Below are 12,005 nucleotides of genomic sequence, written 5' to 3'. Positions count from 1 at the left end.
AATAAATCATTCTAAATAACAAACTGGGTTTATTTACAAATTAGTAAGAATGTCTCACCCCATGTTCAAGAAATTCCGTGAAGTTCATAGAAACATGTCAAACAATGTTTATATTCCATCCTCAGGTTGTTTTTTTACCCTAAATGATCTATAATATTTTGACCAGACAATAACGTCGTCAATATAAAAGGTAAACAAGAAATGCACATGCGCCTGAAAAAGCTCTGCGACGCGTTAGGATCCACTCGTTCAGACTGGTCTTACTCCCTCATTTATAAGAATACAAGCCTGAAACGATTTCTAAAGACTGTTGACATCTAGTGGAAGGCATAGGAACTGCAAATGGAGTTCTAAGTCAATGGATACTGTAATGGCATTGAATAGAAAACCACAAAAAAAACTACTTCCTGAACTGATTTTTCTCAGGTTTTCGCCTGCTAAATCAGTTCTGTTATACTCAGACACTATTTTAACAGTTTTGGAAACTTTAGAGTGTTTTCTATCCAAATTAAATCTATGCATATCATATCTTCTGGGCCCGAGTAGCAGGCCGTTTAATTTGGGCATGCTTTTCATCCAAAATTCCAAATGCTGCCCCCTACCCTAGAGAGGTTAAAGACCAAAATTGGTTAAAGAAAATTGTAATAAATTTAAATGTATAGCACCGTCTCTTGTGCATGTCGTTTTCCCTTCATAATGCATCCTTATTTACAAAGCTATTAATTTTATTAACCCTGCATTATAATCATATAAAAGCCCCTTATGGCAAATCTGGTCTGTGAGAATATCTAACGAAAAATTCCCCTTTGTATATTAATTTAGAATCCTCTAAATGCAACTTTTGGCGGAGAGTCGCATCATTGACTATCCTACCGATCCTCGACTTCGGCGACGTCATCTACAAAATTGCTTCCAACACTCTACTCAGCAAACTGGATGCAGTTTATCACAGTGCCATCCGTTTTGTCACTAAAGCACCTTATACCACCCACCACTGCGACTTGTATGCTCTAGTCGGCTGGCCCTCGCTACATATTCGTCGCCAGACCCACTGGCTCCAGGTCATCTACAAGTCCATGCTAGGTAAAGCTCCGCCTTATCTCAGTTCACTGGTTACGATGGCAACACCCATCCGTAGCACGCGCTCCAGCAGGTGTATCTCACTGATCATCCCTAAAGCCAACACCTCATTTGGCCGCCTTTCGTTCCAGTTCTCTGCTGCCTGTGACTGGAACGAATTGCAAAAATCGCTGAAGTTGGAGACTTTTATCTCCCTCACCAACTTCAAACATCTGCTATCTGAGCAGCTAACCGATCGCTGCAGCTGTACATAGTCTATTGGTAAATAGCCCACCCATTTTCACCTACCTCATCCCCATACTGTTTTTATTTATTTATTTTTATTTTTCTGCTCTTTTGCACACCAATATCTCTACCTGTACATAACCATCTGATCATTTATCACTCCAGTGTTAATCTGCATAATTGTAATTATTCGCCTACCTCCTCATGCCTTTTGCACACAATGTATATATAGACTCCCCTTTTTTTCTACTGTGTTATTGACTTGTTAATTGTTTACTCCATGTGTAACTCTGTGTTGTCTGTTCACACTGCTATGCCTTATCTTGGCCAGGTCGCAGTTGCAAATGAGAACTTGTTCTCAACTAGCCTACCTGGTTAAATAAAGGTAAAATAAAAATAAAAAATAAAAATTGGCAGAGTGTCAAGATGGAGGCACAATCCATGCCAGGCAAACATGCAGATGTTTATTTCAACTACATTTTAGTTGCAAGAAGTTCGATCGGGTTTAAATCAGGAGATCTACAATGTGAGATGAAAAAAATATTTTTAGATACAGTGGGGCAAAAAAGTATTTAGTCAGCCACCAATTGTGCAAGTTCTCCCACTTAAAAAGATGAGAGAGGTCTGTAATTTTCATCATAGGTACATTTCACCTATGACAGACAAAATGAGGGGGAAAAATCCAGAAAATCACACATTTTTAATGAATTTATTTGCAAATTATGGTGGAAAATAAGTATTTGGTCAATAACAAAAGTTTATATCAATACATTTTCTGTAAGTCTTCAAGGTTTTCACACACTGTTGGTGTGGGGCTGTTGCTGGGGAACACGGACTTTCAACTCACTCCAAAGATTTTCTATGGGGTTGAGATCTGGAGACTGGCTAGGTCACTCCAGGACCTTGAAATGCTTCTTACGAAGCCACTCCTTTGTTGCCCGGGCGGTGAAAGACCCAGCCACGTTTCATCTTCAATGCCCTTGCTGATGGAAGGAGGATTTCATTCAAAATCTCACGATACATTGCCCCATCCATTCTTTCCTTTACACAGATCAGTCGTCCTGGTCCCTTTGCAGAAAAACAGCCCCAAAGCATGATGTTTCCACCCCCATGTGGGGGCTTCACAGTAGGTATGGTGTTCTTTGGATGCAACTCAGCATTCTTTGTCCTCCAAACACGACGAGTTGAGTTTTTACCAAAAAGTTATATTTTGATTTCATCTGACCATATGACATTCTCCTAATCTTCTTCTGGATCATCCAAATGCTCTCTAGCAAACTTCAGACGGGCCTGGACATGTACTGGCTTAAGCAGGGGGACGTCTGGCACTGCAGGATTTGAGTCCCTGGCGGCATAGTGTGTTACTGATGGTAGGCTTTGTTACTTTGGTCCCAGCTCTCTGCAGGTCATTCACTAGGTCCCCCCGTGTGGTTCTGGGATTTTTGCTCACCGTTCTTGTGATCATTTTGACCCCACGAGGTGAGATCTTGCGTGGAGCCCCAGATCGAGGGAGATTATCAGTGGACTTATGTCTTCCATTTCCTAATAATTGCTCCCACAGTTGATTTCTTCAAACCAAGCTGCTTACCTATTGCAGATTCAGTCTTCCCAGCCTGGTGCAGGTCGACAATTTTGTTTCTGGTCTTGACCATAGTGGAGTTTGGAGTGTGACTGTTTGAGGTTGTGGACAGGTGTCTTTTATACTGATAACAAGTTCAAACAGGTGCCATTAATACAGGTAACGAGTGGAGGACAGAGGAGCCTCTTAAAGAAGAAGTTACAGGTCTGTGAGAGCCAGAAATCTTGCTTGTTTGTAGGTCACCAAATACTTATTTTCCACCATAATTTGCAAATAAATTCATAAAAAAATCATACAATGTGATTTTCTGGATTTTTTTTCTCATTTTGTCTGTCATAGTTGAAGTGTACCTATGATGACAATTACTGGCCTCTCTCATCTTTTTAAGTGGGAGAACTTGCACAATTGGTGGCTGACTAAATACTTTTTTCCCCACTGTATACTGTAGGCCTACCGTAGATGACATGAGTCTAGCTAGTGTTGAGTAATGTGCAGTTAAAAGTGTTGGTCTTTTATTTATTTTTATTTAACCTTAATTTTACTACATAAATGTCTACTTACTCTGCTGGCATGTTGAACCAGTTTATGCCCTCATTTGCAATGCAAACTAAAACAAATTACTATGAGAATGAATGGAAGAGGCAGGTGGAAGAGGGAAAAAGTAAGCAACTTCTGTCGGCCCTGGAGGCCTTTTGAAAGCATGTTTTCACAAGGGCTATTAGCAGGACAATAGACGCAATGTGCTTCCAAAAAAACCTCTCTGACATAGGGTCCAGCATATCTATTAATGATGTCATTGAATGTCTCGCCAGCTTTGATCCATGTCTTGGCCGGCACTACGCAAAGTTCTTTGTCAAATGAATCATTGGGTCAACTACAGAACAGTACAAAACGAGTACAAACACATGGTTAATGTTAAATAAATAAAAATATAAAACATAAAAATGTCTTACAAAAGAGCCTTTCCATATGTCCACTCAAGTTTCTTCAACTCTCTTCTGACTGTGATTAGAGTGATGCTTTTGCCAATCGCTCATCATCTTCAACCATCAGTGAGTCCAACCCGAGCTAGCACACTGGATCTTTGCCAATTCTGGCTGAGAGTCAGGGCACTCAGCTGAGAGTCAGAAGTCATGTGGTACAGTAGTCTGGCAGTATTACTTACGGCTAGGATACGGAGATTGAGCTCAGGACGATTCCGGTGTGAGTTATCTGGCCCAAATGTGTTAGTTGGTGCTTGGGCCGATTGTGGCTACTCTCTGGCATATGATTACATGGGCTGCTTTATATAATTAGCATTTCATAACTTATTTTTCTGTGATCATAAAATAAACATTTTAAATTAACTTGTTTAATAGTCCTGTTTAAGTAGTATTTTAGTATTTTGATACTTTGATCAACACAACATTTTGTGGATGGGGCCTCCTGTGTGGCGCAGCAGTCTAAGACACTGCATCGCAGTGCAATCTGTGTTGATACAGATGCTGGTTCGATACCCGTGCCTGCTGTGACCGGGAGACCCATGAGACGACGCACAATTGGCCCAGTGTTGTCCGAGTTAGGGGAGGGTTTGGCCGGCTGGGATGTTCATGTCCCATCGCGCTGTAGCGACTCCTGTGGCACGCCAGACGCGTGCACTCTGGTACGGTCACCAGGTGGACGTGTTTCTTCTGACACATTGGTGTGGCTGGCTTCTGGGTTAAGCGTGCATTGTGTCAAGAAGCAGTGCTGCTTGGCGGGGTTGTGTTTCGTGGACGCACGGCTCGCGACCTTCGCCTCTCCCGAGGCCGTGCGATGGGATAAGACAATTGACTCTTACCGAGTCCACCAAATCCATTGTTTGGATGGATCCATAAATTACTATTGGAATAAATTGGAATAAATATCACTGAATGACAGAAATATTGGAATAAAGTAGGCTAGTGAAGGCAGCAAATTGTTGCTTACTGGAACACCCAAAGTCATCCAATTGTTATAATAGGATTTGAAGCAATAGCTTAGCATGTGGTCAACTATTTCAGCTGCGTTTCGCGCTGCTCTGAGACAAGCAAGACTACTTAATAAACATATACATTTTTAAACAGTATTTTATCAAATTCAATGATTTGTCCTATTGTAAAGTGTAGCCAAAGTGGAAAAACAAAAAGCTGTCCATCCCTACTGTAAATAAAAACACAGAATATCTATCTAAGGGGTTTTTATATAATTATAATGCAGGGTTAATAATAATGATGATGATGATGATGATGATCGTTGGATAACAGATCACAATATTAAAAACTTTCACATGCATTCATTAATTAAATCTCTTTAGCCGACATGTTGCAGTTCATCTGATGAAGGGGCACATGGGCCTATTTATATAATGAATATGAAATCGGAGGGAAGGAATTATAAAATAATAAAGCATTAGACCTCTCACTAATGGTGTCAGTCATACAAAAGTTATATTTAAATCCGAACTGGTTGGAGATTATGAAAGTACATGGCCATAAAGGCCAGATCATTTTTCAAGCTGTTCAAACATTCATAAATAACCAGCAGGGTTAAATAATATAAACAGTGGTTATAGAGGGTGCAACCGGTCAGGCTTTTCATAGCCGAGCATTCAGAGGTTGAGAGAGGTTGACTGACTGACTGCATATGGACAGGGGTCGCGTTTTATATTGAAAGTCAAGTGTTTTTTACACACGTTAATGAGCTTACAATGAAAAATCAAGGCATTTTTTTGCACATGCTGTATATAGATTTTTTCTACTGTATTATTGATTGTATGTTTGTTTATTCCATGTGTTACTCTGTTGTATGTGTCGAACTGCTTTGCTTTCTTGGCTAGGTCGCAGTTGCAAATGAGAACTTGTTCTCAACTAGCCTACCTGGTTAAATAAAGGTGGGAGGAAAACATTCTAATGTTTATTATAGAAATAATGTAGCCAGCTACCTTTCCTAATTTTTTGCTTAAAGTTAATCTTTCATTTTACTGGAGAAGAGTAGACTGGCTACACCAAAAAAAAGTAGCTACACATCAGTCAGAGCGCTGTTTACTGATAGAACGCTCGTTCGTGAATACTCATCCGAGTAGAGAAGGGCAACTGAAGGACAGAATTGATGCAGAGCAGAAATTACAATAAGAAGCATTTTAGATCTGCGTTTACAAAAAGCCGCAAAATATTTCTTATTTGATTTATTTTCCTATGTGGAAAACAAAGAATTCTGTGTTAACGCTACACCTAAGTTTAACTTGCTAGTTATCTAAGTGGCTGAATTAATAAGATGACAAGGCATCATATTGTATTAGCTTTTGGCCGTGTTTGAGAAGTCAAAGCCCTTTGGATGAGTAATCTGTGCAGCTGCCACTGCTCTCTTTATTTTCCTTGTTTTTTCTCAGCCCGTGGCCTCCTCCCCCATCTTCTCCAAGTAGAGCAGTCAGGCCCATTGCCCTAGCGACTCCACACAGACACAGTGTGTACACATGCTGCTCCAGAGCCAGTACTGTACTGTTCTTCCTCCAGACAAGCATGTCTCTCGTTCATATTCGCTTGTAAAGTTCCAAACTCACCAAAAATGACATTAGGTAGCACCTACCTAATGTATGTATAACTTTGTGAGCTGGATGGCCTGTCTTTGCACTTCGTGGGCCTTTCTTTGTGTGTACTAAGCTGATAATAACGTAAATCCCGGGATGAGAGAAGAACAGTATGACAATATGAAAATCTGGATGCTGCCCAACCCTATTCTCCATACACTTAACTTGAATTTTCATGGTTAGGCATCGGATCTTGCCACACGGATCTCAAGTCGTCCCATATCTTCAGCATACAGCACATATAACTCTTATGCACCCAATGCCATAATGACTTTAATTCAACTTGACTGATCAAATAAAACATTATTAAATAGAAGTTGCGCAAACGAGCTGAACTCTTGAGTTTTTGTGAGGAACTTTGACATTTTTCTAAAAAGTTCGACAAACAATTGATTGGTTGCTTACAGAGCATGTATTATGCGAAGCGCAAAATAAGAATGCAATAAATGATGTGAGTGATTTTCGGGACAAAGCAAAGACCAGGTTAATTAGCTTTGAAGATCAGGGTTCAGTTTTGACGGGTGGAACACATTACAAAACATTTAGATAGAAATGCATTTTGTATAACAGAAATTATTTTATGTCATGAAGAATTGGGCATCGTCATCTCTATTCATTACGTTGCAATTCCCAACATTCTGAACTGTTCATTTTACTGAATACGCCCTAGATTAATTTAGATATTGCCCCTTGTAGGTAAGAGGCGGTACAATATCAAGCTGTGGAAGACCTTCACCGACTGCTTCAACTGCCTGCCTGTGGCGGCCATCGTCGACGAGAAGATATTTTGTTGTCATGGAGGTATGAAGTTGTAGTATTTATCAAATGGCTCCTCTGCACACATTTCCGGTTGATTTTGAAATACCCTTGTGTCCTTGTCATAATGTGCCATGTGAACTCCCATTGCAACTGTAGAATATCAACTGCGTAGAAAGAGTGAAAGGAAAAACTCAGCTGAGAGAGAGAAAAATTACATATTTTGGATAGGGCCAGGCTGGGATGTAGGCTGTAGTTTTTGTCATTCAGACCATGACCGATGAGCTTTAGGCAGACTGAGAAATGGACATCACCGAGATTAGTTCCATTATCGTAAAGGGTATTCTTTTTAATGATCTTTTAGGTGGTTGTAATTGAAAAGCCATATTAAAAAATATATATTATACAAGCTTTACACCCAAGCTATCTCTCGTGCGACAGTCTATACCCAATAATTTTTTTTTGAAATCCTCCCATCCCCCAGGCCTGTCCCCTGATCTCCAGTCTATGGAGCAGGTGCGGCGGGTGATGCGGCCCACGGACGTGCCTGACCAGGGCCTGCTATGCGACCTGCTGTGGGCAGACCCGGACAAGGATGTGCTAGGCTGGGGAGAGAATGACCGTGGCGTCTCCTTCACCTTTGGCGCCGACGTGGTCACCAAGTTCCTCCACAAGCACGACATGGACCTCATCTGCAGGGCCCACCAGGTCAGTGACTACCGAGGGGGAAGAGGTAGGGTTTAGGGAGCAGAAAGATCCCGGGCAGGTATACTGTTTTTATTTAACCTTTATTTATACATTTAAGTCAATTAAGAACAGCTTCTTATTTGATGACTTGTTAGAATGCCAGCAGCATGCCAGCAGCATACCACCCTGCATCCCACTGCTGGCTTGTTTCTGAAGCTAAGCAGGGTTGGTCTCTGGATGGGAGACCAGATGCTGCTGGAAGTGGTGATGGAGGGCCAGTAGGAGGCACCCTTTCCTCTGGTCTAAAAAAATATATCCGAATGCCCCAGGGCAGTGATTGGGGACATTGCCCTGTGTAGGGTGTCGTCTTTCGGAAGGGACGTTTGACAGGTGTCCTGACTCTCTGTGGTCACTAAAGATCCCATGGCACTTGTCGTAAGAGTAGGGGTGTTAACCCCGGTGTCCTGGCAAAATTTCAAATTGAGCTTGAAGACTGGGTCAACACACAGAGAGTAGACGGCCGAGATGTTTCAACTGAGGCTATTCAATTCCGACACCGAAGGAGATGACTTCAGTGGTTTCAGTGCACAGGAGGAGGAAGATGGTGACCAATGACTTTCTTGTTAGGCTACTGTTTACTGCTATTTTTTTTATTTTTGTTACAAGCCGTGTTTCGTTAAAGCCTACTTATTTTTGTTACAAGCCGTGTTTCGTTTAAAAGCCTATTTATTTTTGTTACAAGCCGTGTTTCGTTAAAGCCTACTTATTTTTGTTACAAGCCGTGTTTCGTTTAAAAGCCTATTTATTTTTGTTACAAGCCGTGTTTCGTTTAAAAGCCTATTTATTTTTGTTACAAGCCGTGTTTCGTTTAAAGGCTGTGTAAAGTTCATTTGTTTCAATGTACCGGTACAATCTTTGTCCCCATGTGCAGTTGCAAAACGTAGTCTGGCTTTTTTTATGGTGGTTTTGGAGCAGTGGCTTTCTCCTTGCTGAGCAGCCTTTCAGGTTATGCCGATATAGGACTCGTTTCTACTGTGGATATAGATACTTTTGTACCTGTTTCCTCCAGCATCTTCACAATGTCCTTTGCTGTTGTTCTGGGATTGATTTGCACTTTTCGCACCAAAGTATATTCCTCTCTAGGAGACAGAACTAGTGTCCTTCCAGAGCGGTATGATGGCTGCGTGGTCCTATGGTGTTTATACTATTGTTTGTACAGATGAAAGTGGTACCTTCAGGCGTTTGGAAATTGAACCAGACTTGTGGAGGTCTGGAAAAATTACTTATGTCATGCACAAAGTAGATGTCCTAACCGACTTGCCAAAACTATAGTTTGTTAACAAGAAATTTGTGGAGTGGTTGAAAAACGAGTTTTAATGACTCCAACCTAAGTGTATGTAAACTTCCGACTTCAACTGTGTATACAAAATCTATTTCTGCTTCTGCTTTAGATTCTGTTTGGTGCCTAACGTTTTTAAAGTTGGGTGCAGTGTGTGTATATGTTTGTGGGAGAGAGTGATTTGTCTGTTTATGAGGCATAAAGATCATTATGCATGTACAGTATATTCCGTCCTCCCATTCTTCCAGCCAAATCACAGGTAGGCTTTGCACATATGAGCAAATCAAACATTCTACGCACTAATAAAGTGAACAGTGTGAAGTCAATATGTGTTGTATTGAGTAGAAGTGGGAATATCAGTGACAGTTTTTTTGCGCAGCACATCTGCATAACGGTATTCAGAGCGAACAGGGCGCTAGTCCACTCTGAATTCCCCGATTACCCCCCCCGTGGTATTGTGATACTTGGCCTGTTTTGTGACGCCACATATATTGGAAATGTGGGTGGCTACATTTGTGGATGAAAATCCTACTTTAATGAAACATGCTCAATTTGGTTTAAATAATGCAAATACAGTGTTGGAGAAGAAAGTAAAAGTGCAATATGTGCCATGTAAAAAAGCTCATGTTTAAGTTCCTTGCTTAGAACATGTGAAAGCTGGTGGTTCAATATTCCCAGTAAAGAAATATTAGGTTGCAGTTATTATAGGAATTATGACGCGTCAACTATTTTTCTCTATACCATTTGTATTTTATTTTTCATTTGACTATTTATGTTCTAATAGGCACTTCAGTATTGCCAGCCTAATCTCAGGAGTTGATAGGCTTGAAGTCAATAACAGCGCTATGATAAAGCAATGCTAAGAGCTGCTGGCAAGCGCAGTAAAGTTTGAATTAATGCTTACGAGCCTGCTGCTGCCTACCACCGAAAAAATGCAGATTACCGTTTGTTGTGAAAACTTGAAATTGGCCCTAATTAATCGACCATGCCAATTAATCGGTCGACCTCTAGTATGTTTGGTTAAAGGTGTGGATCTTATCTTACACCTTGAACACAACAGTAGGTTTACTACCCGGTTCAGCCTTTACTACCCGGTCCGGCCTTAAACCAGTTTAGTGGTTTTGTTTGTGAAATGAATAAATTACTTCCTTCTAGTACAGGCTCTATGTGGTTTGAAAGTGAATAAGCCTAGAATGCCTTGTCCACAGTGTTACACACTTGTCCACAGTGTTACAAAGGAGGAAGGACAAAGCTACCTTGGTTCCTTAAAATCACAACAATCCCTGTTAACCCATTCCAAACCGGGATTGGTTTTGCAATGGAAAACTAGCATTTATTGGTCAATTTCAGATTGTACCTCCTCATTTCACTCCATTTCATACCGGTTCGTGCCTACTGAACACAGCCCTACTTCGTTCCTCAGGTGGTTGAGGATGGCTACGAGTTCTTTGCGAAGAGGCAGCTAGTGACACTGTTCTCGGCCCCCAACTACTGCGGCGAGTTTGACAACGCCGGAGCCATGATGAGCGTGGACGAGACCCTCATGTGCTCCTTCCAGGTAAAGGGATATCACTAAAATAACTTTCTAATCTTTAAGTTTTGGTAATGTGTTGAGGACGTTGTCTGCGTGTCCTTTGTTTTGTCTGTAATGGTATTTGTCTGTATTAGCTGGTGTAAACATATTTCCCCTTTTTGGGATCAATATAGTACTATTTTAAAACTGCATTAATGTTTTCATAGTATTTATATAGTTAGCATGTATTATAGGGTTTTCTTGATTTTGAATGCAAGTCTCTTATTTGTTTGTTCTCAAACCTTCCCAGATCCTGAAGCCTGCAGACAAGAAGCTGTTCTATGGGGGTGGAGGGGGCATGGGCTCCGGACGTCCTGTCACCCCCCCCAGGAAAGCCAAGAAGTGAAATGACTCGCCCCTCCCTCAGCCTCCCCCTGCACTCCCACCATGTTTGCCCTCTCTACCTCTCTTTCCTCTCTTTCACCAAACAGCCAGAAATCAAACCAGTACCCAGGGCTTTTTCCTTTTTTTATCGTAAGAAAAACATGTAATGCTATGAATTGTCTATGAGTGGGTGTTTGAGAGAACGAGACATGGAATGCGTGTGTTTCCGTCTGCAAGCGAGCATTAAAAAGTGTGTGCGTGTGTGTGCATTATGTGCGAAAATTTGAGATTTGTACTATCCCCTTCTCTTACCACTTTGCCCCATTGAAAGGATGGAACCACAATGTCGTTCTGTACAGTAATTGTGACTGATAAAAGCTGGGTTCGGGAGACAGCTGACCAGATGAATTTAGCAGTAAACTCGTGCAAACAGATGGTGTGTTTGTGCAAAGGGGGATTAGTTTGTTTTTTCCCTGTCCCCTGTACTGTAAAATATCAAACAGATGTGTATGTGCCGTGTGACTACTCCCGCTTCAAGAAAGACATTTGAATATCCTCGAGCAGGAGAGGTTAAATGTGTCAATTGTCTCAAAGGAAAGCAAGCATGCCCTCCACTCGCACACACATACAATGACCCTTTTCACAGATTCATACGAGCCAGAGCTGTAAAAACCACACAATTTAGGTTTGTACAGATTTGATTACTTGAAAGAGATTTTTTGTGAATTCGTTTTGTAGTCTCATCAAGTTGACCAATAAAGCAAGAATCTGAATGAAGTTCTTCATTCATTGCTTGTCTTTGCTAACCACTGCAGTTTGTTGTCATATTAAAAGGAATGATACCCTTATCCCCCTC

General features: G+C 41.2%; 1 protein-coding gene across 1 annotated transcript in view; it reads left to right on the top strand.

Moving 5' to 3' along the window:
* The window catches only part of ppp1cab (protein phosphatase 1, catalytic subunit, alpha isozyme b), a 19,892-nt gene extending 7,887 nt beyond the window's left edge, over nt 1–12,005 (top strand). The window contains exons 4-7 of the mRNA XM_021565508.3: nt 7,167–7,271; nt 7,711–7,934; nt 10,676–10,810; nt 11,076–12,005. Coding sequence (XP_021421183.1) covers nt 7,167–7,271; nt 7,711–7,934; nt 10,676–10,810; nt 11,076–11,171 — 560 coding nt within the window. The 3' untranslated portion in view covers nt 11,172–12,005. The remainder of the gene's footprint in view (nt 1–7,166; nt 7,272–7,710; nt 7,935–10,675; nt 10,811–11,075) is intronic.

This window comes from Oncorhynchus mykiss, chromosome 16, assembly GCF_057628025.1.
Source record: "Oncorhynchus mykiss isolate SJ-2025 chromosome 16, ASM5762802v1, whole genome shotgun sequence".
NCBI classification, from domain to species: Eukaryota; Metazoa; Chordata; class Actinopteri; order Salmoniformes; family Salmonidae; genus Oncorhynchus; species Oncorhynchus mykiss.
The sequence above is the reverse complement of the archived record's forward strand: the minus strand, read 5'-3'. Positions and strand labels throughout refer to the sequence as shown.